The 24,430-nt window shown below is 38.2% G+C and overlaps 1 protein-coding gene across 4 annotated transcripts in view; it reads right to left on the bottom strand.

Moving 5' to 3' along the window:
* Window positions 1-24,430, bottom strand: part of TULP3 (TUB like protein 3) — a 32,761-nt gene that overhangs the window by 2,992 nt on the left and 5,339 nt on the right. For all 4 annotated transcript variants that reach the window (XM_064721063.1, XM_064721071.1, XM_064721081.1 and 1 more), the window contains exons 2-9: window positions 16,076-16,127; window positions 11,170-11,332; window positions 9,036-9,212; window positions 6,848-6,978; window positions 4,885-5,082; window positions 4,261-4,373; window positions 3,773-3,887; window positions 1,794-1,892 (exon numbers count right to left, since the gene is read on the bottom strand). In XM_064721063.1, coding sequence (XP_064577133.1) covers window positions 1,794-1,892; window positions 3,773-3,887; window positions 4,261-4,373; window positions 4,885-5,082; window positions 6,848-6,978; window positions 9,036-9,212; window positions 11,170-11,332; window positions 16,076-16,127 — 1,048 coding nt within the window. The remainder of the gene's footprint in view (window positions 1-1,793; window positions 1,893-3,772; window positions 3,888-4,260; window positions 4,374-4,884; window positions 5,083-6,847; window positions 6,979-9,035; window positions 9,213-11,169; window positions 11,333-16,075; window positions 16,128-24,430) is intronic.

Here is a 24,430-nt window from a genome sequence, read left to right as displayed (position 1 = left end):
TGATATCACTTAAACTCAGTCCTACTGAATCCTTTCTGCAAGTACCAGGAAGATAGTTTTATAGATTCCCAGTTCAAGCATTCTTTTCACTCAATAAAGTAAAAAGAGTGATAGGGAAGGAAATGTGTGTACAGGAAAGGGAGAAATTCAGAGTCCACAGATCATTGCCATCCTGCTGGCATGAATTACTTCTGAGTCTCATGATCTTTCTCTGATCCCGTTGCATCCAGTTTCCATTTCTAACACTGTAAACTTTGAAATAAAAGAAAATAATCCACAATTAACTGCACAGTGCCAGGCCCCGAGGTCCTTCAGTAGAAAGTCCAAAGGCTGGAGTAGAATGTAAGGTTAAATGTCATCCTATTAGGTCTAATGAGTGATGCTCAGTATGAAAATCAGAGAGAAATAAAACCAAAAAGATACAAAAAGGAAGTAAACCAGCATATTAAATTTGACAAACAATGAATTACAAGGAGATTCAGGTTATAGTGAAACATGACATATGATTTAATTTTAAAAGTTCTGCAAGAAATAAAATCAAAACTATAGATTTTAAAACTCTGAAGAAAAAAAGTCCAAGCTTAAGGTACTAATAGGAAAAAATGCTCAGAAAACAACCTGTTGTGGAGGTCTGACTGATGTGGCTATAGTATGTGCTTCAGTGTTATACAAAGATACCACAGCAGATTTTTGAGGATAACCTAAATAAAACTTCCTGTTCAGTTTAGTTACTTTTTAGTTTTATCTTTATTTGCTTTTTAAAAAATGCAAAACAAACCCCTAAGAACTGGCACCAACTGCACCATGAGCATTTAGATTTAGGGGAGAAAATTTAAGGCAGGGCCATGGAACCATTACTGTACTAATAGGAGAGATAGGAACACCAACTCAAAGACAATGAATAAATGAGTACTTCCAGATACAATTTTTCTGATCATTCACAAGAATTAAATCTCTTTTCTGGGCTGTCATGACTCTCTATTTCCATTCTTTAAGATTTTTTTTCTCTGACCTCAGGAAACACGTTCTTGTCCTACTCATGCCTAGTCTCAACATGGCTGCAAATACCACCTTCTAGCTTAAAACATTGACCACACCTTTCAATTGGTACCTTTTCTGTCTGCCTTTTGGTCTTCTCTCACCACACATAAAACCCACATTTAGGGAACCTAACAATTTTCATCACACACCTGAACATACCTTCAGATACTGTTCTGTAAGCTTTTAGCTCTAACGCCTCTCATATCTATGAGAAATCCTCACTAAATAGTCACAACTAAACTCCACCTTCTCCTCATCCCTCCTTCTTCAAGAATCCTCCTTTGCTGCTGCTCCTACCAAAAAAGCTAACAGCATTCTGATCAAAAATGTATTTATTCTCTTGCTATTGCACCAGCAGTACCTAATCTGTCTATTGCCTATCTGTCCCAATCCACATCGTGGCTCGGACTGGGAGCAGCGAGTGTGCCCAGCGTTCATCCAGCCCTCAGCACAACAGGGTCTCACCATGAGGGCGCCTGGTAGGTGCAACAGCAACAAGGAGAGAGAAGTAAATCATATTTAGGCTGCCCAAAGGACCCGTAAGGATACAAAGACTATTCAGAAAGCTACAGAGTAGGCAGAAGGCAAGAACAAATTAATGAACACATTTAGGCGACATTGTATTTACTCTCCAGGAGACTTGCTAAAGCCCTGGCCCCTAAAAGCCCTGACTGTCAGCCACACCCAGGCCTCTACAGGGAAGTTTTAACCTCTTCCTTCCATCTGAAACATGACCAAACTTCATAACTCACATTTCGTGGACGGATTGGAATTCGCTTATGATTCATGTTCATTCCTGGAATGATCACAGACATTTTTCTGGGACCCTTAAATCCTAAGATATTAGTTTCCTGAAAGACAAGGAAAGCCATTATTTTCAGTAAATGAGATACTTCACCTCAGACAAGGAAAGACAGCAAAAGTGAACTTGTATCACCATTTGTACTAGTTATTAGAATTTTGCTGGCTACAACTGTAGCAGCAGTTATCTATTTGCAACTTTGTTTAATCACTTTCTCTCCCGTTCTCATTTAGAGAACAGCGTTAGGAGATATGCATGGTATTAACTAATTTGGAGTGCATTTCTTACCTACTAAAACATTTACAACAAAATTATCCAAGTGCAATTTCCAGGCACAAGTTTTTTGCACCTGAGGCAGTAATGTGTTGAAATATTGCTAGTGAACAAGCCTTAACTATGACGGAAGGCAAAATATCTTTGACTTGACTCTGTGTTGTCTGTTTATCACCAGTTAGTCTAAAATGTTTCTGAACAATGAATGACATATTTCTTCAGCTGCTGTTATTTGTGTTTAAGAACACACCTACAATTTTCTCTCAAATCATAGTGTTTTATAAATGTTTAAAAACAAACCCAGGAAGGGAAGTATTCAGCAACTATCCCAGCCTCAATCTTAAGCAGATTTTTCCAGAGTACTGAAGGAGACTGCTCCAAATGGATTGAGCACAAAAAGCAAAATCCTGGTGTTCTCAAACAATTCATTTACCAGTATCAGCCAAAATCCAAGGGTCCATTTAAACTGTTCTGTAACAATATCCATTATAACCTTTAAAATTCTCAAAGACCAATTAAAAAAACAGAATCTTTTAGAAGTACTGAATTGAGTGACAGAAGTGATACAGCTTTTCCTAACACATTAATGCATTTTGCAGATACAGACAAAGGTCTTTGGAGCTGCAACCTCTATTATGTCACTTCAAAAAATCTAGGGGGATGTATAAGAATGAGGGTACTGATTTTATTCATATTTAAACTTTACAAACTCCTTATAGATAAAAGTTCAGAATTCTGAAAAGCTGACTTTATATTAACTGTCTGTGCTCATTCTAACACCTTGCTGTGTCCAGCTAGGTAGGAAACTGAAGAATACTATATACAAAGAAAATTTCTAGTGATATTTCTGTAAACAGGCTAGTAGTGGAATTATCACATCAATTTGCTCCCAAGTGCCATTAAGATGAAGAGCAAAAGCAAAAAATCAAGATGCTGCTCCAGTAGGCTAATGCATCTTTAAGCTTCTGTAAGAAAAGTACCTGTGAGAACAATAAAAATACTTTCACTCGACAGCAACTGTTTTGTAGAGAACCTCAAATTTTACTCAAACTGTAGGACTGGAGTACAAAACAATGTGACATGAGAATTCTCATGTAATTCTGTAGTCTCCACAAGTGCCTCCTTAGTCTGAATCCTATACTGAGGTGATTCACAAGAGCAGAAGAACATCTCTAAAACAGAGCTATTGAGTCACAATTTACCCTGAAAGCACATCCTTACCACCAACAAGGTGCTACTGAAATACCAGCTCCCTCCTATGCCTCAAAATGCCTTTGGTTCTGCACAAACTAATTCCGTTTCACAGGGTACTCCCAGTTCCTGCTCAGGGTCTACCAGATACCAGCGGGGCCAGAGGCAGCTGTGTCTGGCTCCAAGTAAAAGCATGTGTGACTGGCCACACATTGGATTGGCCAGATAAGAAGGCCATAAGGATTGTCATTCAGGTGTTTCTCCTGCTCCTGACATTGGGGCTTTTTTTCATTAAACTTGTAAGAATTTATCTGTGAGGCCTCTGTCTCTTGTTGTATCTGGTTGAAATTGGTCACTTGGCTCCAAAGTTAAGTGGAGGAGGCTGGCAGCAGCACAATTTTGCAAGCTGTGTTTCCTCGGTAACCAGGCACAAAGAAAGGGGCAAAAGGGAGAGGCAGTACTTACATAACAAATAGCTGCGAGCTCCTGTCTTGTATGAGCCTTTTCCACTAGACTTTGTGCCTTGACTGGGTTAACACCATGGTCATAGACTGTAAATTTGGTTCCCATGAGGTTTGACCTAATGTCAAGTTATGGAAAAACACAGAAAGAGAGGCATCAGTAGAAACTTTTGTCAAAAGTATTTGTACAACACAGCAAAAACACACATCTGCCATCTGAATCTTTCTGCTGCCAGCTCAGTAAGGAGCTTCTGTGACATGCCCATGTGAGCCTGTAACCTATCCTGGAGAAGCATCTAAATAATTCCTTCTCTGAGTTACCAGAGTGAATGGCAATGCTGAAGAAGGCTGCCAACCCAAGTGAATACAGATTACATGAAGCAGAACAATGCAGGTTCATGCTCTTTGAATATAAACCAGATTGCCAGTCATAACCACAACTGAATTAAAATCCTATCTCAACTGTCTGTAGTTTTCATCTGTGATGCTCACCTGAGTTTTCCAATGAAACTTTCCCCTTTCCGAGATAAATCAGTTGGATCAACTGATATGAGGTAATTGGATGTTTTGCTCTTCTTTCTTTTTCTCCCTGCAAGAAGGAATGTCTGGAAAAACAAAACTTTGATCAAGACTGGTGCTTTGTAAGAACACAGAGGCATTGCTATCCAAATTGTTATCTCTCCATTTCCTGTATGCACTCCCTTTTTTGTTCTGTTTTAGTATTACTGTCTCCACAATTTTGTTCTCTTCCAAAGTGCCCAGCCTGAAATCCTCTCTCTCCATCAGCTCACTCAGCAGTCCAGATTTAATGCACCTGTCCTTTCTAGTCTTCTCTCCTTTTCTTCTGGAGCAGTTCAGTCTCCCTGCTCTTTTTTAACATTGAACATTTTTATTCTTTTTCAAATTCATCTTTCACTGTATTATGGCTTTTAAACCACAATACAATGCTAATTACATGCTAATTCTGTCCTTAGTGCCTTGGCCAAACATATGCTGTCCACATCTGCATGATGGCTGTCCTCCACTACAGGTTTCTTATCAAAAGCTCTCCCTTGCACCAAACACATTTTTTGGTAGGAGTACAATAGCCAAGATAATGTGTGCTGCTTCCAATACCTTTTTGTTGTCATCCCTTTCCAGGTGCATGTAGTAAGTAGGGAAGAGTCCCCGGTCCATTCCCTTTTTATCTCTAGTGATTCGACACTTGACACTAATTCCACGGGGTGCAGGGCGCAATGCAAAATCTTCCAAGTTCTCTACTTCTCCCAGCTGTGCATCTGCCTGAGGGGATGGACTACAGGAAGCACCTGTTTCCTATGGGAAGAAGCATCATATTAGCAAATTAATATCAGATCACAGACTCTGGTATTCCACAAGAAAATTGTGCTTTTTTGAAACATAAGATATCATGTCTCCAGAACATACTGAGGAAAGGAAGGTTAAACAAGATACCACCTCTATTTCCTCAGAAGAAAGCAGCTGAAGGTTTTACTCTGAGGAAAGACTAGGTCTCCAAGGGGAAAAGAAAAAAAGTATCCATTAAGCAGACATGAGTGATTTGCTAGAAAGGGAGAAATAGGATGAGATGCTGTAAATATTCTACACAAAGAACCTCTTTGCTTTTAGAACTTCAAATGCTGTGGAAAATAAAAGAGTAGGATAAAGCAGGACTGATGGATGCTGCAGTAAGACAGGCTGGGATTTTGTGACTGAAATGAGTACTGAGATTATGTTCATTCAGAACAGTAGCAGAAAGCGAGTCAGCTGCTGGTGGAACCATATCAACTAAATGTTGGAAGAGCCTTAGAACAACGTGTATAGTCAGGACGCACAGAATAATCAAAGGAATTTAAATTCTAATGGAAATCTGGTACAGGTCATAAAAGTAATTTTCTCTTAGAGGTAGCTGAATCCTATGAACTGCAGCACCCAAGAGATTCCTCTTTTATCTGGGCCTTCAAGATGAAGTTGCAGTTTTATCCCCATTTCCAGCTATAGCCAGTAAGAAACCTGAGTGAATAGCACAGATACACATACATAGATTTGAAATGCACTGGGGGGTCTCACCCCTTTCCCCATTCCAGCACCTGTATCTCCAGCACTTTGCACCCACAGCCCAATCTCCCAAGAAGCTGATACCCAGACCTCTTGCACTGCTAGTGCAGGGCATCATATACACAGTCACCTCACAAATACACTCAGGTGCATCTCCCACACCATGGACTTTGAAGGGTGTCCAGCATCCATGGTCAAACACTGTGGTCTTTATCTGATCTGAGCTATCTCAGACCCTGTGTCTTCCTGATGCTGGTCTCTTACAACTCACTGGCTAGTCCAGCACATAATTTGCCAACATATGTATGTATGCATGTATCTATATCACACACACACACACATACAAACACATTCACACAAGAAATAGTTAGAAGTAGAGTTACAGAAAAGAGTGGGACATGCTGAAGTAATCAAGGCACAAGACTTGAGCAGACAATCATACTGTTCTGCAGTTGTTTACACATATCTGATGCTTTTTACCCCCTTTAATCCCTGTCTTCCCATGTTTATTACTCCCTGATCCACCTTGATACTCTTCTTTTCCCTCTTAAGTTTCTTCCCCCAAACATCCTACATATGACATTTGTCCAATCCCAGTATTCTCTGTTCCATTCCAGAATTCTGTTTCTCTTTGCATCCCACAATAAATGCCACAAACCCTCAGGAAGAAATCCCTCCTATGTTTGCATGGCATTTCAGAGATTCTGAGTCACTTTGGTGAATTTTGCAGAGACAAAGGCCCAGTCTGTCTCCTTTAGGGGTGATAGTGCTGACTCACTGTGTTCCCATATTCTCTCATTAGGCTCCCTAGGATCCTCCACCCACAATTGTTCCTCTGATGATTGCTAAGTCTTTATGTTTAACTCAGTGTCCCTTCAGTCAGAGAGCCTGACAATCTTGACCTTACTCTGCTTTCAGGGAATAATATTGCTGGCTACTGTACTTGCAGCTACTGTATCAGGGGCTATCACTAAAATCAGGAACATGTCCAGTGCTTATCAGAAATCGATTTCAAGACACTTACTGCAAAAGACTTCTCGCTGGATGCAGAACTAGGCCTCTCAGATTCAGGGTTTGGTGAATGAGATACTGGTCTCTTACTAGCTTCCTCCTCTTCTGTGTCCTCCTCATCAAAATTCAAACTGCCTGAAATTCCTGTCAGAATACAGCATGGATTTAAGCATGGTATCTCTGAAAGTAGGTGTCACGAATTCATGGCATCACTAATTCATGTATGACTCTTGAATACCTATTCACAGTCTTAATTTCTGCTTTTTCAATTGATTATTCCTAATTTCTGTTTCAACTGCTGATTTTCTTCATGTGCTGTATCTCTTCCTAAGCCTTGCAATTTAATTCCTACTGATATTTTGCAGCAGTCACTGTGCAGATGATTAAGCAGCTGTCAGGCCTTTATTAATATGGATTTTACTTGATATTCCATTACATAGCATATTGTTTAGTTTATGTTGTCATTGAACTTACTTTGCACATGTTCATGCAGAAAAGTCCTCCATGTCTTAAGAGCAACAACAATAAAAGGAAATCCAGATCGATATGCTGACACCTATCCCATAAATTGGACTCTGTACAGTTTACATCCTTTACCACTTTCCCTCAGTCTTGTCCCTGAAACAGGGTATGTCAATTTTTAAGATCCCCTTAAAAAGTAAGAGCCCCTCCTATTCTTACATTGATCAGATTAATAAATACTAATAATTACTTGATTTCTGAAACTGAAGCGCAAACTGAGAAGTTCCAGGACTTATTTAATCTTAACCTAAGCACAGTCCTGTAGAGATGACTGTGGGTATATTACTAAAATAACTTTTCTTAAAGACATTTATGAAGAGGTTTTGTACACATCACTATTTGGTGTGTCCTTCCACTTGGAACTGCAACATCAATTGGTCATTAGGAAGAAGTTCTTCACAGAAAGGGTGACTGGGAGTTGGAAAGAGCTGCCCAGGGAGGTGGTGGAGTCACTGTCCCTGGAGGTGTTTAAGGAGAGACTGGATGTGGCACTTAGTGCCACTGTCTAGGTGACAAAGTGGTGTTAGGTCATAGGTTGGACTCAATGACCTCAAAAGTCTTTTCCAACCAAACTGATTGTGTGCATCCAAGATTTTGTTCTGTGATTCTTTTCTTTAATTTGGCTGTAGAAAGGAAATGTATCTAAAGCATTACAGACAGACAACCTGCTTAACTGAATCATTTTCTGAGAACATATATTGTAACAATGCTCTGACATGGCATTGCAAAGGGGCATTGCTGGAAGTCTCAGATAAAACAGAAAAATCCAGTCTTAACAACCTGTCAGTAAACTTCCCAAGGGACGTTTGGGAAGAGGAAAGGCGTTGACCCTGGTACTCCAGCCAATTTCAAAATTCACTGTTTATATTCTACCTCCACTAATTTCCCCTGAAGTTACTGGATATTCTCTCCTCTTTCCTTTTCCAACTCTTGTGTAATGTTGCTATCTGTAAGTAAGCAGCTGTGCCATCTGAAAACTGGATGACAATATCTCTGAATGTGACAGCACCTCAATACCTGCAGTGTACAGGAAACATTCTGGGAGACAAGCTCTGCAAAACAAAAACAAGCTGTATACTAAATTAAACACTAGCCATTATTTTGCTGCAAAGTGCTTAGACTGCATGCAACAAAAAAAGGTTTCCTGTAGTACTGGCAGCAACTTAAGATACTTAGCAGACAGAGCTTGACACTCCACTAGGAAATTACTCAATGGGATATCATTACTGAATATATAACTCAAAAACTATTGACTGTGACAGCCTGTGACTCAGAAAAAAACCACCTTTCCTGTTAGTCTCCTAAAGAGTTAAATCATGGCATTTACTGAAGGGTCTTCCTGTTGTGAAAATATTCAAGCACCTTATCAAGATATAACCTATCTGCAATAAAAACACCCCAAACTTTAGCAAAACGTGGTATAGCATTTTGTCAGCAATTTCCTTGGAAAGACCAGAATACAGCACATTAAGAAACCCTTAAAATATAATTGGTATGGTTAAAATAATATCAGGAAAAGGAACTGCAGCACTGCACTTCCACATGCTGTAGAATCTAGTAGCTCATTTAAAAGTGATATCCTACAGACATTTGTTTCATGATTCCTCATTTTTTAATGCCACTGAAATAAAGTTATAGAAGAGCCCCAAAAAAGACATTTACCCATTATTAACTCTTACCTCTTTTCTGTAATATTTCTTGCAGATCTGGCTTGCTTGCTGTGTCTGTTACAGCCTCTCCATCATTTTCCTTATCTGCATTGTCTTCTGGTTTGGTAGATCCAACAGACAGAGTTTGGAGATTGGTCCCCAAATCCTGAACTTCTGATTTCAGGAAAGCAGCTGGTCCATCAATGCCTGCAGGACCAAATGAAACAAAAATTCCGAAGTTTATTTTTTTTATGGCCAAAGATGCACCCCAGGATGGTGGCTCTTTTCATCTTCCCTTCCTCTAGCATCTCTTTAAAGTATTAAATATACTTGTTCATTTTTTTTCAGAAAGGAGGAGTCAGGCCTGACTCTGGTACAGACTGCCTATTACTTTAAACATATCAGTTTCTCCCTATTTAAATATAGGGAGAATTTTTACAAAAAAATTTTTACAAAAAAATTTTTACAAAAAAATTTTTACAAAGGCTTAAGCAATTAAAGCAAGTTGTACTTGTCATGCATATTGACAGTTTTCAATTTATTTACAGATATCTCCCTTATTTTCTTTTCCTTCACGTTGTTTGTTTGCTCTTATGCCAGTGAGTACTCTACAGTGAACACCACAAATCAATTTGATAAAAGTATCTACAGCCATAGACATAAAAAAAAACCTCTATCTTTTTGTTAGAATGAAATTTTCATGTTTAAATCATACAACACAGCTGTGCACCACACTTGGTGGGGGCATCTTGGTGTCAGAGTCTGGCATAACACCTAATATGTAGCACACAATGCCTAAGTGTAGTTCCAGCTTTGGATTTCTTGTTTCCCACTACTACTGCTTTATCTAGGCATTGTATTTCTGACATGCTTACTGCTGTTATCACATCTTACCAGGACTTGCTTGCACTAAAGAAGCCTCAGAACTATGAAAGGCAGTGAATGAGCAGTTAAGTTTTCATTTGAATCTTACTGAAGACTTCTACCTTCAAAGTTATACCTATCTTATCTCTCATTCTCTTCTTGACTTGAAAGTGCCTTTTAACAGAAGCTTTCTTACACCTGATTTTACTGATTTTAGGCATATAAATGCTATCACAAATACCACCACTTTCCTTCCCATCCTATGATCCTGAAAGGCATCTGGAGAACAAGAAAAAATATTCAAAGAATATTTTGAACAAGAACAAGAAAAATATACAAGAGAGAAGGGATAACATAGTTCCAGCTGTGATCTTCAAACCAGGTAACACCCCTTGTTTGGAGGTTTAAAATTCTACTGTGCATATTAATTTGCTATCAATACAAGGCTTGTATTATAACACCCTGCAACAGCACACATCTCAAAGCCTTAGAATGTTTCTCATAACTTTCTTGATAGGCTGATGGGATCCTGGCTCTCATAAACAACTTCCTGACACTTCCAATGGACTGTAAGGATTTCATTGCTGCTCTTTTCATCTCCTTGTGACATAGGAGTCCTCAGGCTCTCACTACTGCATTTCTTTCCACTCCTAAAATAATGGTCACTATTCTACTGCAATGTTTTGAAACCACCAAGTCATTGCCTTTGGCCCTGATAGCATTTTGTGCTTGTGACTGTGGACCACTATAACCTGTCATGTTTCAGTTGCCTCAACGAAGCCCACAAAAAACAATAGATGAGGTAAAAACCATCAAGAGCCTAACGCAGTGGTCATAACACTTTTTGTTTGCTTTCTCCACTTTATCATTCAGTCACATGCAATCTTGAGGTGAAGTATCCATGACACCACAAGAAAACACCGTACAAGCAGTCACTACTGAATTATTTTCTTCATCTTACAGCTTTAGAAGATTTTTTTACTTTTGATTTGTATGTCCCCACCTTTATAGAAGTTGCCAGCCCGTTTCTACAGTTCTTCTAGCCTAAAACAAGGGGGAGATTACTCAAGGGTACATGAAGATTTACAGCTGTCACAAAAATCAAGGTGAGGTTTTTGCTTGCTTTCACAGTTTAGTATTGCTCAACCATACTGTACTACAATTCAACTTTTGTATATAGAAAAGTATGTAATCAATCTTATCACTTGACCCCTACCACAGCAATGTAAGCACCCATCTGTGACATAATGCATGCACTGGGATTCTGGAGAAGCCTGTTGCAATCAGGTTGATTATTTACCATGTAAAACAACATCACTGTGGACAGGGGTAGGAGTTTCTACTAAAGGAGTCTGCTCCTCGCACCCTTTGGGCTTTGACCTGCGTGGCTTGGCCTCAGGATTTGGCTGCACCATCAACGGATCGAGACGTTTCTTCCTCTGCTTCTTCTCTAGAAGGGCTCTCTGTGGAATAAAGAAAAGCAGGAAACAGAGATGAGTAACCACATGTAGAGAGGCAGAATCCACGCCTCAGCCACTGGCAAGGACATGTCCCTGATCAGAATGTCAAATAAATCTCAAGTATTCTTGCAAGCTCTTACAAAAATCTAACACACAGATATCACAGTGGTTTTGGAGTGAGATACTGACTTTGATTCTCCATGAGAGGTTGACATGGACACCTCCTTATTATTTTCTGACCTGTCTTGAGACTACCAGTTAAATCCTTTCACTCAGTCTCAATTGCAGCAATCCTTAACAAAACCAGACAATTTCAGCAGTCATACATAATCCAGTATGAAAGAGCCAGGACTTGCAAAGGAAAAGGTTTTTATCTCAAAAGCTATCACCTTATAGGGAAAACTTAAAGCAAATAGTTCCCAGAAACCAATGCTGAGAAATAAGATTTAAAGTGGGGAGACAAGTAACAGTAATTAAAATAGGAATGACCCACTAAAAATAAATTTTATCTACCTTGCAAAATTTTTCCATATCATTCAGGACTGAAATGAAAGACTGGTAAGTCCAAATGCTAAAAATGAAAACATTATTTCTCCAAGATACATATACATTTGATACTTAAGATTTCCTAATCAACAAGAACAGAAACAACTTCTAGACTTAAATCAAGGCAAAAAGGAACATGGTGCCATTTTACACAGACCTGCTTAGTCCTTAAATCAAAGGTGATGCATGAAGAAGGAAAAATCATATTCTAATATCCTGCACCATTATGCAAACAACGTGCAAGGTCCTTACAGTAGATGCAGTTTATCCATGGCTGTTTCTTAGGTACCTGAACACCCCTGAAAATTGTTTTTGATGACAGAAACCATTTCTCCATCAAATTATTTTTAGTTTTGATGCAGTACCAGGTAAACAATTCATCAGTACCAACAATACAATCCACCTGAGACACAGACATTTTTGGAGCCCTTTTCTCTCCCGTTATTCTTTTTCTCTTGTTGGTTTTTCCCTCTACTATTAGTCTTTTTATCTCAAGTGAGTTTTGTTCCTCAGGCAACCTCTCCCTGAGGAATTCCAATATAACTCAGCCCTTGATTCTTTATTTTGTCTGGTTTTTTCACTTATCTAAAAGAAAAAAAACCCGAAACCCAACCACCCACAACCAAACATACAAAACGTCAAATACAACAAACAAACAAACAAACACAAACAAATACCTTGAAACAAAATTACTTTTTTTAATTTAAACTCAGAATTACCCTTTGAAGACTGGACTGCAGTACAGGTAGTGTTTGCTACTGCAGAATTATTTGCAAAGATTATCCCGCAGAGCAAAAATTACACAGAATTCCAAAGAAATTATAACATTTGTCTAGAATAACAAAAGAAAAAGAAGCAGTAAAGTAAAATTCTTAGAAATTGTTAAATACAGATGTGTTTTCTAGGAAGGTAGTCAGACCTTTCAGAAGAATTTACATTGGTTTGTGTTGCTTGCTCCTTTTTTAAATTAAAGCTGATGAAAGGTAAAAAAAGTCATGATAGTTTATAATTCTCTAAAGGAGAGAGGAAAAACAACAATCAAAACATTATACTCAGAATAAGGATTTGAGAAAAATTGTTAAGGCTTCTCTACCTGACAAACAGACAGGCAAGGAAAAAAAACCCAAAACCCCTAAAAACCTGCAAAACACAAAACAGTCACAACATCAAGCCACTAAGAAAATAAGAAAATACACAGCCACTGTTAGAATGTAAAATTGAATTTGGGATCAACACCAGATATAGTAGTTTCAAGAGTTATTTAGTGGATTATTCTATTAGATACACTTTTTTTAAAACATTTCACTGCTCACCAGTCTAAATTTTAATTATTATTCTTATACACTGTGTTACATCAAAGGGTTTCTTGAACTCACCAATCCAATACGATCAGCTCACATTAAAACAGTTTACTGCTGGTATATGTGACTGATCTTCCTTTCTTGCAAGAACCACAGGACAACCAAAGTGACAAAACTTGATAGTAACTTAATTTTTTTAAAGGCTTCTCTTTACCACTTTGCATACTGAGATGGAAAAAATATGTGCAAGTCCACTGTCAGGACAGCAAACAGCAGTTCATTTTCTCTCCATACGGTGGCAGAGCAGCCTGCCCTTCAGTGCGATGTATTCCCGGCTGTATTGCACTCAGGAAGTAGGAAAAGGAAACGAGTATTTTGTTTCATTTTGTCTACTAATTAGCCTTTTCCTCCAGCTCTGTGTTACAGTAAAAATCCATTTACTATCACTACATAAAATGTAGATAGTTCATGAACAGGACAGCAGAAAGCAAAACCCATCAAATAAATAACAAACGCTAATTATCATTATTTGTTTTTGATTTTGTGTGCTCCATGCATTAAATACTTGCAGAAACACCTTAGAAAACCATAACATCAGAGTGTAGGATGACTAGAGGATCATAAATCACCAGCTCCTGTTCAAATGAACTTCAAAGAAGTCACATGAGAATATCTAGTGTACTATTAAGACAACCAGTTTAGTATTCCCTTTCTCCAGCTGAGATAGCAGGAAGCTGATACACAGGAAAGTTCCAAGCACTCCAGCCTTGAAGGTGCAATCCTGTGCTGCTTATTAGTTGGTACAGTCCTAACCCTGGCAGGCCATGCAGGATGGATCCTGGCTAGGGAACACCCTCTCCTCTTCCAGCTGCCCCTTAGCTCACGCTGGGGCAGCAGTGACACTGCCAGTGATGGTGGCACCAGTGAAACTCCATGCCAAGAGCAGAGCACCACACCAGGTGCACTCAGAAACACGGCAGGCTTCGCTCTCCCGCTGCACGGGGAGATGGCAGCATTGCACTCGCAGCTGAGGCGCCTGAGAAAACTCAAATCTTCTGCTAATGAGGAAATAAGCACTGCCTGAGCAACCACACGCTCTTGCCTCAAGGAAAAGGCAGTAGTCCAGGAGAAAAAAGCATCCTGGCAGGCAGAGCTGGCCCACAGATGGAACTTGATGTCATGCACTATTATAAATAATATTTTCCTGCAATTACAGGGTTTCCAAACCCATCATAAAGATGGATGGACCGGCATGTCTCTGCTATGGCTTATTCCAGATTCTCTTTATGACCAGAGATTCTATATATGATCCTGCTGGGTTAAAACATTTTGCATTTTTTAAATTTCAATTCCTATAATTGTTTATGACAAATTAAGCAAGGCATCAGCTACAACCAGCAGCGAGTCCATCATATTTGGTAGTGATCTATTGACTTTTGCTTCTTCAGAAGGCACAGTACTATTCATGTCAAAGTAAACTTTAAAATTAATTTCCAAAACCTAATTCTAAAATTCCAAGTTAAAGATTTGTCAGCACTTCTCAACAAATCTCATTTGCAAAGGGCAAGGAGTTAAAATATATTTAGTGACATTTTCTAGATGTTTCTTTTGCAGATGATTGCAATCTCAACCAAATCCAAGAAAGATGGAAACAAATTTGCGAAAGGAAACAAACTATTTAAACTGACTTCTTCATGGTGCAACTGACAGCTGCTCTGAGGGAATCCCACCCAGCCCAGCTGGCTTTTTTTGAGGAATAGCCATGCATCCCCATGGCAAGGCCTGACACTAAGCAAATCACAGTACCCAGCACGAGGAGACAGTGATTATTACCAGCTTATGACCCAAGACCAGCACTAAACCAGACCCTGAGGTTCATCACCAAGCAGTCAGACCACCCTTAGTTTTGGAATTTCTTACCAAATGGCACTTGACACTAAATGCTCTTTTATAATTTATTTTAATTAATTATATTTTTAAATAAATTGTTTGTTTTTAAACAAGTGTCATTTGATAGTCTACAGATAAAGGACTACTGTAGCTTCCACAAATATGACCAAAGATAAATTTTACCTCTTGACTCGGAAGTGTTTTAGATAAATGCCTATATAGACCCAATAATGTTGATAATAAATTCAGTGCCTGAAGTCAAAGCCTAGCAAACTCAGACTACAAATAATGGCCAGGTTCTGGTAAAGAGGATTATTACCCACTGCAACAGTTTCCTGAAGACTGTTGTGTCTGGACTTAAAGATGCTAGCTGAGAAAGTGCCTTCCTAAAAACCATACTTTAATTTAAACAAGATGAGTTTAATACAAGACTGTGATCTGTGGTGCAAGTGAAATGGCCAGCTAGAGAATCATGAGTCTCACATTGTCTAATCTATTTACAAGCATTCGAAATTTCACAGACAAAGAATATTAAGGATGGATACTTCATTGCTTTGAAGAATATGGTACTTCAGAAACTGAGACCAATATCCTGATAATTGACCCATGCTTGGCTGTAAATATTTTCATTGTAGGAAACAAAAAAAGGTCAAAAGAGGCTGGAAAGCCTTTTCAACAGCAGTGTTAAAGAGATTGTTCTATAGGTCAGTGAAACCATTCCTTTGATGCCTAAAATGGATAATTCCCTGCAGTCTTCCCATCTTTTGATTTATTCCTGCTCTCTAGTGACTCAATCCCAATTAAATAAGAGAACACATGAAAAATAAATTAATCAAACACACCAAATCTACAAGCCACGGCAAGGTTGACCTGAACTAACGAAAACCATGAAAATCTTTGAAGTTCATTAGACCAAGCATTTTTAGCACTTCACCCCTCTTTCTCAAGTCTTTAGAGGGCTGTTTGATTTTCTGTATTTATCTTTACCAGCTTCAGCACTATCATTTACCTGATTCTGCAGTTTCAGCTGTCGCAGTTTCATGCTTTCATCCTCAAAGATGCTGGAAAAGCAAAATAAAAAAATCAACTAATTATTGCTATTAAACAGTTCACATTACAAGAACATAGGATATTTTCAGACAACAACAACATCATCAAGACTTAAAACTGACTATTAGACATTACTGCCATCTCACATGAAGACCAAGTCACAAAGTATTAAAAATAAAACAAATTCTGCCATAAGTAAGACTGAATTCTGTTTTAATCCCCTTACTAAACCTTTCTGGAAAGATTTTGAAAGCACCAAAAGCTTCATTACTGGTAGATGGATTACAAACCTCTGTTGAGGTGGGGCTAGGAGACAGTTTACACCTGAAGGCTTAACACAGTCCAGATCAATTCAGTAAAGTCCCTGCTCCTTCACTGGATACCCAATTCCAAATGAATTCAGTTTTGTCTTGGAGTCAAACCTACATCATTTTCTCTTCCTGCCAGATGTTCAGTTAACTACAGTTAATACCTGAGAGAATCTATATTTGCAACATCTGACATAATTATTTTTTTACCTTTAGGAATTAATTTCCCTATTTCAGTATTTTATAGATAACTCTGATTTTTTGTTCCAAGTTGTGTTCCATATAGACTTCCTATTTCCTTTTGTATGATAGTGAATTATTCCATAAAATGCAATTTAAAGCCCCACAAAGGGGAAATGTTAATTGACTATTAAGCACATACTCTGCTGACCACAGTTGAGCTCTTTCTTTCAAAACAGTTTTGACAAAGACTTCTCTGGAAGTAAGAAAGCATCAGGAAGAAGGTACTTAATGTGGGAAACAGACAAACATTATATATTTTATTAACAGCATGCAGAGAAGCAGGGCAAGCCACAATTTCAATTTAAACAGGAAATTCTCTGTCTGGTCTAGGTATCCATAAATGTCCAATGATGTGAAGTCACAAGCTGGCAGCCAGTGCTGAATATAATCCTAACAACAAGGAAAACCAGAGATACACAGAGAGAGCAGAGCTGGGGTTTCTGCAAAACACATGCCATGGAAATTGGATTACAGCACCCAGAGCTAAGGAGAGAAGAAAAGCCTGAGTCCCCTTAACCCCTAACAAACCACATTTGACTCAGCTTCAGGCAAGCAGATGACAAATCAAAGGTCCTTAAAGACAAACTACCCCAGTAAACACAGACCCTGCCCTGGAAGATTGAAAGATGCAGAAAAAGAGTTCTGTACACACACATCATATATAACAAATTGTATACTCTAGAGTTGATACTGATTTTCCAACCAGTAGTGTTTTAAAGCAAGTTAAGACTGCCATTGGTTTTTTAATCCACAGTTTTCCTTATTTCTATACTTTTTTTTTCCCTATGAATTTGAAGTATCACACAACAAGTCTAAGTCCTTGAAAACATTTTGTTTCTAAAAATTGATGTTACTCCTCACATGGACCTGTAATACACAGTGTCTTGGATTCTAAGGGAATGGAGGGCCTGGAAAAATTTGTGTCTTTCTTGAATAGGGATGGAGAACTGTGTATCCCCAAAGCAACACTTACAGTAGTACAGTCACCTTCACTTGAAAATAGCCACAACTTAAGAAAGAAACAGGCAGAAGCACATCTACTCAGTACGGCACAATATACAACAGTTATCACACAAAACTGCAGTGTGAAAGGTGACATGCTTATTATTTACAGCATAGATGATGGAACAGGCCATCTTTGGCAAAGTCTGAAAAACAACTGGAAGTTCTACTTAAAATATTCATGACAAAAAAAACCAAAAACAAAAGGGAGAGGGAAGAGTCCTTTTCTTCTCATATACCTCCTGATTTCAGAACTTGATGACATTTGCTAACTGCAGTTGAGAGTTTGTTATAAAGCAAACTACTACCTGTGATCAAGAGCAGACTTACAGACACCTTCTGATGGACACAGAGGTGTCCTGGGTAGGTACAAGCTGCTATTTGTGATTTTGTTTCTTTTCCTAGCAGAAAATGTATCCCTGAGCAATTTGAGTCTCTTCTTTAAAAAAATCAGAAGAAATAAACACTACCACTTTAGGAAATAAGTTGACAAGGTTTCCTTTCTACCTGGAAAATGACAAAGCTCTGAAATAGCAGGACTCACATGCCCTGCGAAATCTTCAGGACAAATTATTTACTTTGTATGTTAAATTATTTTCTACCTAGACTGAAATGAAGCTACATTATGTAACAGGAGCACAACACAGACTACACAGTGCCTCAACTCTGGCTACTTAACTGATGCTTGAACATAAAGATTCTAACAGGTCACAGAGCTTGATAAAGGAAAAAAATAACAAAGTGTTTTCTTACAATTTACTTTAAAACACAGACCAAGATTGCTGAGTTGCAGGCAAAACAAAATGAAAGCAACCATTTTAAAGTGCAAGGTTTCACACAAGCATTAAAATAAAGTCATGATTTTAAGGTTTCACACAAGCAGCAAAATAAAGTCATGAGCAATGTAGCACTATAAATACTAGCTTTAAAACACCCCTTTCACACTATTTTTTTATACTGCTCCTGCAACTTTTCTTCTAGAACTCATCATTATGAAAACATAATAACCAGTCAAAATAGAAATTCCCACTTTAAACCTTTTTCTATCCCCCCACAGCAGTTGGTGTTATTACAAACTTTAACAGGAAAACGCTGTGCCAGAGTCACTCCCACAGCTCACCACTAAGGAATGTAAGTGGTGTGCTAATCCAGCTGCAGGCTTCAAGCAGGAACCCTCCTTCAGCTGGACTGACAACACAGATCAGTGCTCTGTCAGACATGCCCACACCAAAGCACTGTGCCCTTTGCTTTTCTGTTTGAAGGGTTTATGTGCCACAAGAAAAATTAAATATCCATCAGGTAAAGGAAAAATAAGCAGCATTTCCATAGCTACAACACCACAGTTAGAAACAGGGGAAAAAATCCTGACCACCAAACCAGTTGCCCATTTACCCTTGATAAATAAGAACTGAAAATTTTCAAGTGGTCTGTGTCAATGTCCTCACCCCAACCACTGCAGCACAGCAGCCTACATGAGATCCTGCAACAGACACCACTGCTACATCTACCAGAATCCACCTGCAATCCTACTGAAGCTGCATGACAGATAACAGACATGTGCCACAGAGAAAGGAAAGATTACACAGAACAGAACATACAAGGAAACATTAGTGATAGTGCAGGATACAGAATAAAAATGAGAGTGGGAAATAACTTAAATAATATTTAATAAAACATGGAAGAAGATGGCAAGATGCAAAGGGGTTCACAGATTTGACACAGATTAACAGGGAGCAAAAAGTTTTATTTTAATTGGTAGCATCTCAAATTCCTACTGAAATCAGAATCAGCCTGGTTTCCATTTCATAATCAGAAATCAAAGTGTTGCAATAGGAATATGCAACAAATTTATTATAAATCAATTTGGTCTTTCCTAACCATTTCCAGAATAGCAAACAACCACAATGAAGAAAAACTCACAAATTATTTAACCGATATTCATGTATGCAACTGAAGCTTCCTTTTGTGTGATTTATTTTCCTTTCTGTAAAAAAGGAACAATACATCTATTGGCAGTTCTTTCAGAATGGACATATTTTTCAATAACACTGAAATTCTGGCATTACAAACTGTGGATAAGCAGAGGTAACACTCTTGTTTTCATTGCAGCTTGTCTGTGTTCCTGAGTATGCTGTACTTGAAAAAAAAAACCACAACCAAAATACTTATGTTCTAAGCACTTGGCAATAATTACCATTGAATCAGCCAAACACAAACATACAGTATAATCCAACTCTGAGAACAATGAAAAATCCTGGTATCAAAGCAGAATGTAGAAAATAAAAGCAATCCACCAGCCTGAAAATGTTCTTCCATTCTGTCCAAGGTCCACATAGGAAAGGACTGAAGAATTGAAGCAAGTTCAGCAGAAAGCTGAACAAATTGACCAAGGACTGGAAAGTGCACCTCTTAGTAAGATTTCAATGCATCCTACAGTTTATTCAAGAGAAATTCAATACACTCCACTGTATTCCATGGATTTGAGGTTACACATGACACTGATGAGAGAGAAGACAATAAAATCCAGACATAAATAACTGAAGCTAAACGAATTCAGGTTGCAAATAAGTTTTTTATTTAACACTGTGACTAATTAACCATTAGGATAACTCATGGAGCTGTGGAAACAAACAATAGAAAACAACTGGTTTTATCAAGCTTGAATATTGCTATGTTAGAAGTTGCTGTTGTCGAAGGCTATGGTTTACCTCCTATTTCAGGTGTGGTTAACCCAGATGGGAGAGCCAAGCATTCTTCTTTCAGGTTATTTCAATTAATCCCCTTTTATATACTGACTGTTAAGTTAAAAAGAGGCAAAAAAAAAAAAAAAAAAAAAAAGAAAAAAAAAGAAAAAAAAAGAGTTGACTTTGTCATGGATAATTGACTAGTTTTGAAAGGAATTGACTGGCTGCAGTTGTCAATGAGAGGCAATGAGCAGAGAAAAGCAACAGGAAAGAGCACCCTGTAGAGACAAAATGTTCTACATGACTGAGGACTTACTGGAAAGATTTGAAATATGTTAAACCAAGGAAAACACCATTATAACTTTCCCTGCATTCAACAAAATGTACATTTCTCATATTCCACTAAAGAAATACTGTACTCAGTTTTTCCTCCTAAACCAATAGTGCAGCAAAGACTTGCAGATTTAAGGGCTTCCCAGTGAGCTAAATCTATCCTGCAGTTCAAGTTAAAGGTTTAGTTAAGAATAAAGTAAGGTTGGCTGCCTCTTTTAGGAGGAAGGTCAGACTAGCTGATAGAAGCAAACCCCACTCCAACCTTAAATGAAAATCTGACCCAAGAGAAGGAAACACAGCTTGTTTTGTCCTAAGTATCTTTACAGCACCTATCAGCACTGTACCTGCACTTAATCCTTGGTGAGAAAAGCTGAGGAATTTACCTATTTGTGCACAGCTCTAGGGAATAGTCCATAGTTTGGCAGAGAGATTCAGGGAAAGTGTCCAGCAGAAACTTCCAGATCATTTTGGAGTGAGCTGGATCTTGAGTTTACTGGGCCTTGTTGCAAACAAGCTTGACATTTTTGCATCAGTCTGACATAGAAATCCTTTCAATAAACACAATCTTTAGATACCAGTAGGAATATGAACCTATATATTAATAGTCAAGATCCTTAAATTTTCAGTTGTTTCCATTACTCCTTTTAAAGGAGCTCCAAGGCACAATAACACCATTTTAATCCACAAATCTTCCCACTTTCCCAATATCTTATGTTCCATTTCTCACTCTACACAGGACTGCTTCCATCAAAAGTCTTACAAAGCTCCTGTAATTTCTCTTTCATTGCAGTTTATTAACGTGCTAGCAGCAGTTATGTCTCGGAGCAATACTCCCAGAACTTAAAAATCAGGGGATGAGAAGAATGTGGCTTGTGGCCCACATCTTCATCCACTGCATTTTATTTTTAGCTGTAGAAGTGCAAGTAAAAGCAACTTCAGTAAGAAATGTTGAGTCAGCTGGTGTGAAAGTATTTTGACTCTTAACCCTCCAATAAACTTTCCTGGGGATTATTCTCATCTGAACTACAGCTATGAAAGAAAACAGAAGCTGTAGAAAAAAACATTACTTGAAGAAGGATTCTTATCTTTCAAAAGATTGCTTACAAACAAAAATTGCTATATTGTCTCTGGAAACTGAGGAACAAAATTTATCTGTAGTGCACCTTCCAATCCACAAAAGGGTGGAGTTCTGACACAGCTGCAACTGCACATTTTTGGGAAAATGCATAGCATACCATCCACAAGAGTGAAGGTAACCAAATTTTTCTGCCTTCCCCAAGGCAAGAGAGTGGGGGTTTTTTGGTAAACACAGGATATTCTTTCATTCATAATTAATAAGCAGTAAGTCTTCCAAAGTAAACTGATCTGCTGCAAATCAGCCATAAAATGCCACACTTCTTTCTAAGTGACACTGCTGAAGTTGCATCAACATTTCATTACATTATTTTTAAGCAGGTGATACTTCAATAAAGGCAAGTTTAGTGCATCTCCCTTTTTTACAGAAATCAGTAAAATCAGTTTGACCTTTGATCCCTCTGCACCTCAAAAACAAGAATATAAATAGAATACTGTTTTGAGAAAGGGTTCACAAAATTTGTTTGAAAAGTTTTTCACCTACTGAATATATTATGAGAACAATGACAGAAAGAGCGAACACCTAGTTTTGGAAGCAATTCTGAATTAGTAAATAAATAACTGTCTTGGATTTGCTTTAGTATAGAAATTCTGTACTACATAATACAGATTGAATAAGATTTATCTCTGAATATTTGAAAATAAGTTTAAAATAAACTAATAAGAACAATAAACTCAGCTGCCAGATCAGTGTGGATTAAGGGAGCAACTAGAGACAAGCACTGAGATCTGCATGTTCTACTTCATTTCAAAATATACCTGAATCCACTACATAATCCTGCCAATAACTTGTACCAACTATCTGAACAATTTATAACTTAAAGAACAATTTACAACTTAAAAACATCCTAAAGAAACAAAATAGCTAGCTAATCCTTTAAAACTTCTGCCTCTACCTACCTGCAGGCTTAAAAATAGAATTTTAATGTGAAATTATCAGGTGTTTTTCTTTAAAGCCACACAGATCAGAAGCATGTCAAAAACAACCAAAACAAAACACTCACTATCTGCCTTCCCCACTAAACACCCTCTTCCAAAAAAACAACAACAAAAAAATAACAAACCCCAAAACAAACCAAAACTGAAAAGGCTGGTGCTCTGAAGAATATATGAATATTCTTTGCATGTATCTATATGAATATGGATATGTTTCTCCTATATTGTGGCAAAACAGCTGCCCTGACAACTCACAGCAACAGGAATATTGTGCTGAAGAAAGGAATTCAAGCAAAAATTAATCAGAGGAGTACATGCTACAAACATTATTTGCTATAAAATATTAACAGATTAATAATTATTTTTGTTGGCTAAACCCACTAAAGGCATGAATTTGATGCAAGCTTATCCTTGCAGCACTAAATTTTCCATACTTGCATCAATTTTGGGGTGACTGTTCACATGCCAAATTTAACTAGGCAAATAATGATGCAGTTTAGGACTGACTACCACAGCCAGGTCAATGGAGAAAAAGGATTTATCAGTACAGGAGACACAAGCTTCTGTTTTCTTTACAGTACTTGTTCCAGTGATCTTGTAAGGTAAAAATGAAACTGTGCAGGCAGAGTAAAATGACCACTCAAAGATCACACCTGCCTTCAGTTTCAAAATGGTATCTGTGGAAGCACAAAACCCCAGTATAAAATTATCCTGTGAGAAGTGCAGTGGAATATTCTCTGCACTATTACACAGCAACACAAACACACCCGCAAAAAGGTAAAGTAACAGAATAATGAGAAATGAAAGTACCATAGGAGAAAAGCTGAATTATGGTTAAACAAAGAATGAAGTTTATGCTGTTTGTTGAGATTAGTTTTTCAGAAATTGATGAATATTGTTTTGGTGGACAAGTTTATCACGAGCCAGCAATTCACTCTCTCAAGGCAAAGCATCCTGGGCTGCATTAGGAAAGCACTGCCAGCGGGCTGAGGAAGCGACACCGCCCCTCTGCTGCTGGAGCCACACACGAGATGCTGCATCCAGTTCTGGGCTCCTGGGAGCAAGAGATGGACATAACCAGCAAAGGGCACAAAGGTGCTCAAGGGACCAAAGTGGTTTACATGAGGTGAAGCTGAGAGAACTGGGCCTGGAGAAGTGAAGACTCAGGAGGTAACTTATCCATGTGCAGAAATAACTTGATGGAAGGGTGTAAAGCAAAGCCAGCAGTGCCTAATGACAGGACAAGAGGCAATGGACACAAACTAAAGTACATGAAATTCTACCCAATATCAAGAAAAAATTTTCCAGACAAAGTGGTCAAATGTTGGAACAGGTTGCTCAGGAAGATTTAGTCTCCATCTCTGGAAATATTCAAAACCTAACTGGACATCATTCTGTGCAATCTGCTCCAGCTAACCCTGCTTAAGCAGCAGGGTTGCTCCAGATCATCTTCCATCCTCTGTGATTGTCTGGTTGGGTTCTAGAGGTTACAAGTTTAGATCCCAAATGTGAGAGAACAAACTAGAAGACATTAAAAAAATACAGGTTGCTGCAAGAAAATGCAACAGGAATAAAAGCATGATGAAAAGGTTACATATTGAGCACAGAACTATTTTGACTACTGCATTGTTAGTGTTTTACACACCATGCAAAAAGTGACTTATCAAGTACCAA

The sequence above is a fragment of the Zonotrichia leucophrys genome, chromosome 1, assembly GCF_028769735.1.
Source record: "Zonotrichia leucophrys gambelii isolate GWCS_2022_RI chromosome 1, RI_Zleu_2.0, whole genome shotgun sequence".
Classification (NCBI taxonomy): Eukaryota; Metazoa; Chordata; class Aves; order Passeriformes; family Passerellidae; genus Zonotrichia; species Zonotrichia leucophrys.
This window is presented reverse-complemented; position numbering and strand designations above follow the sequence as displayed.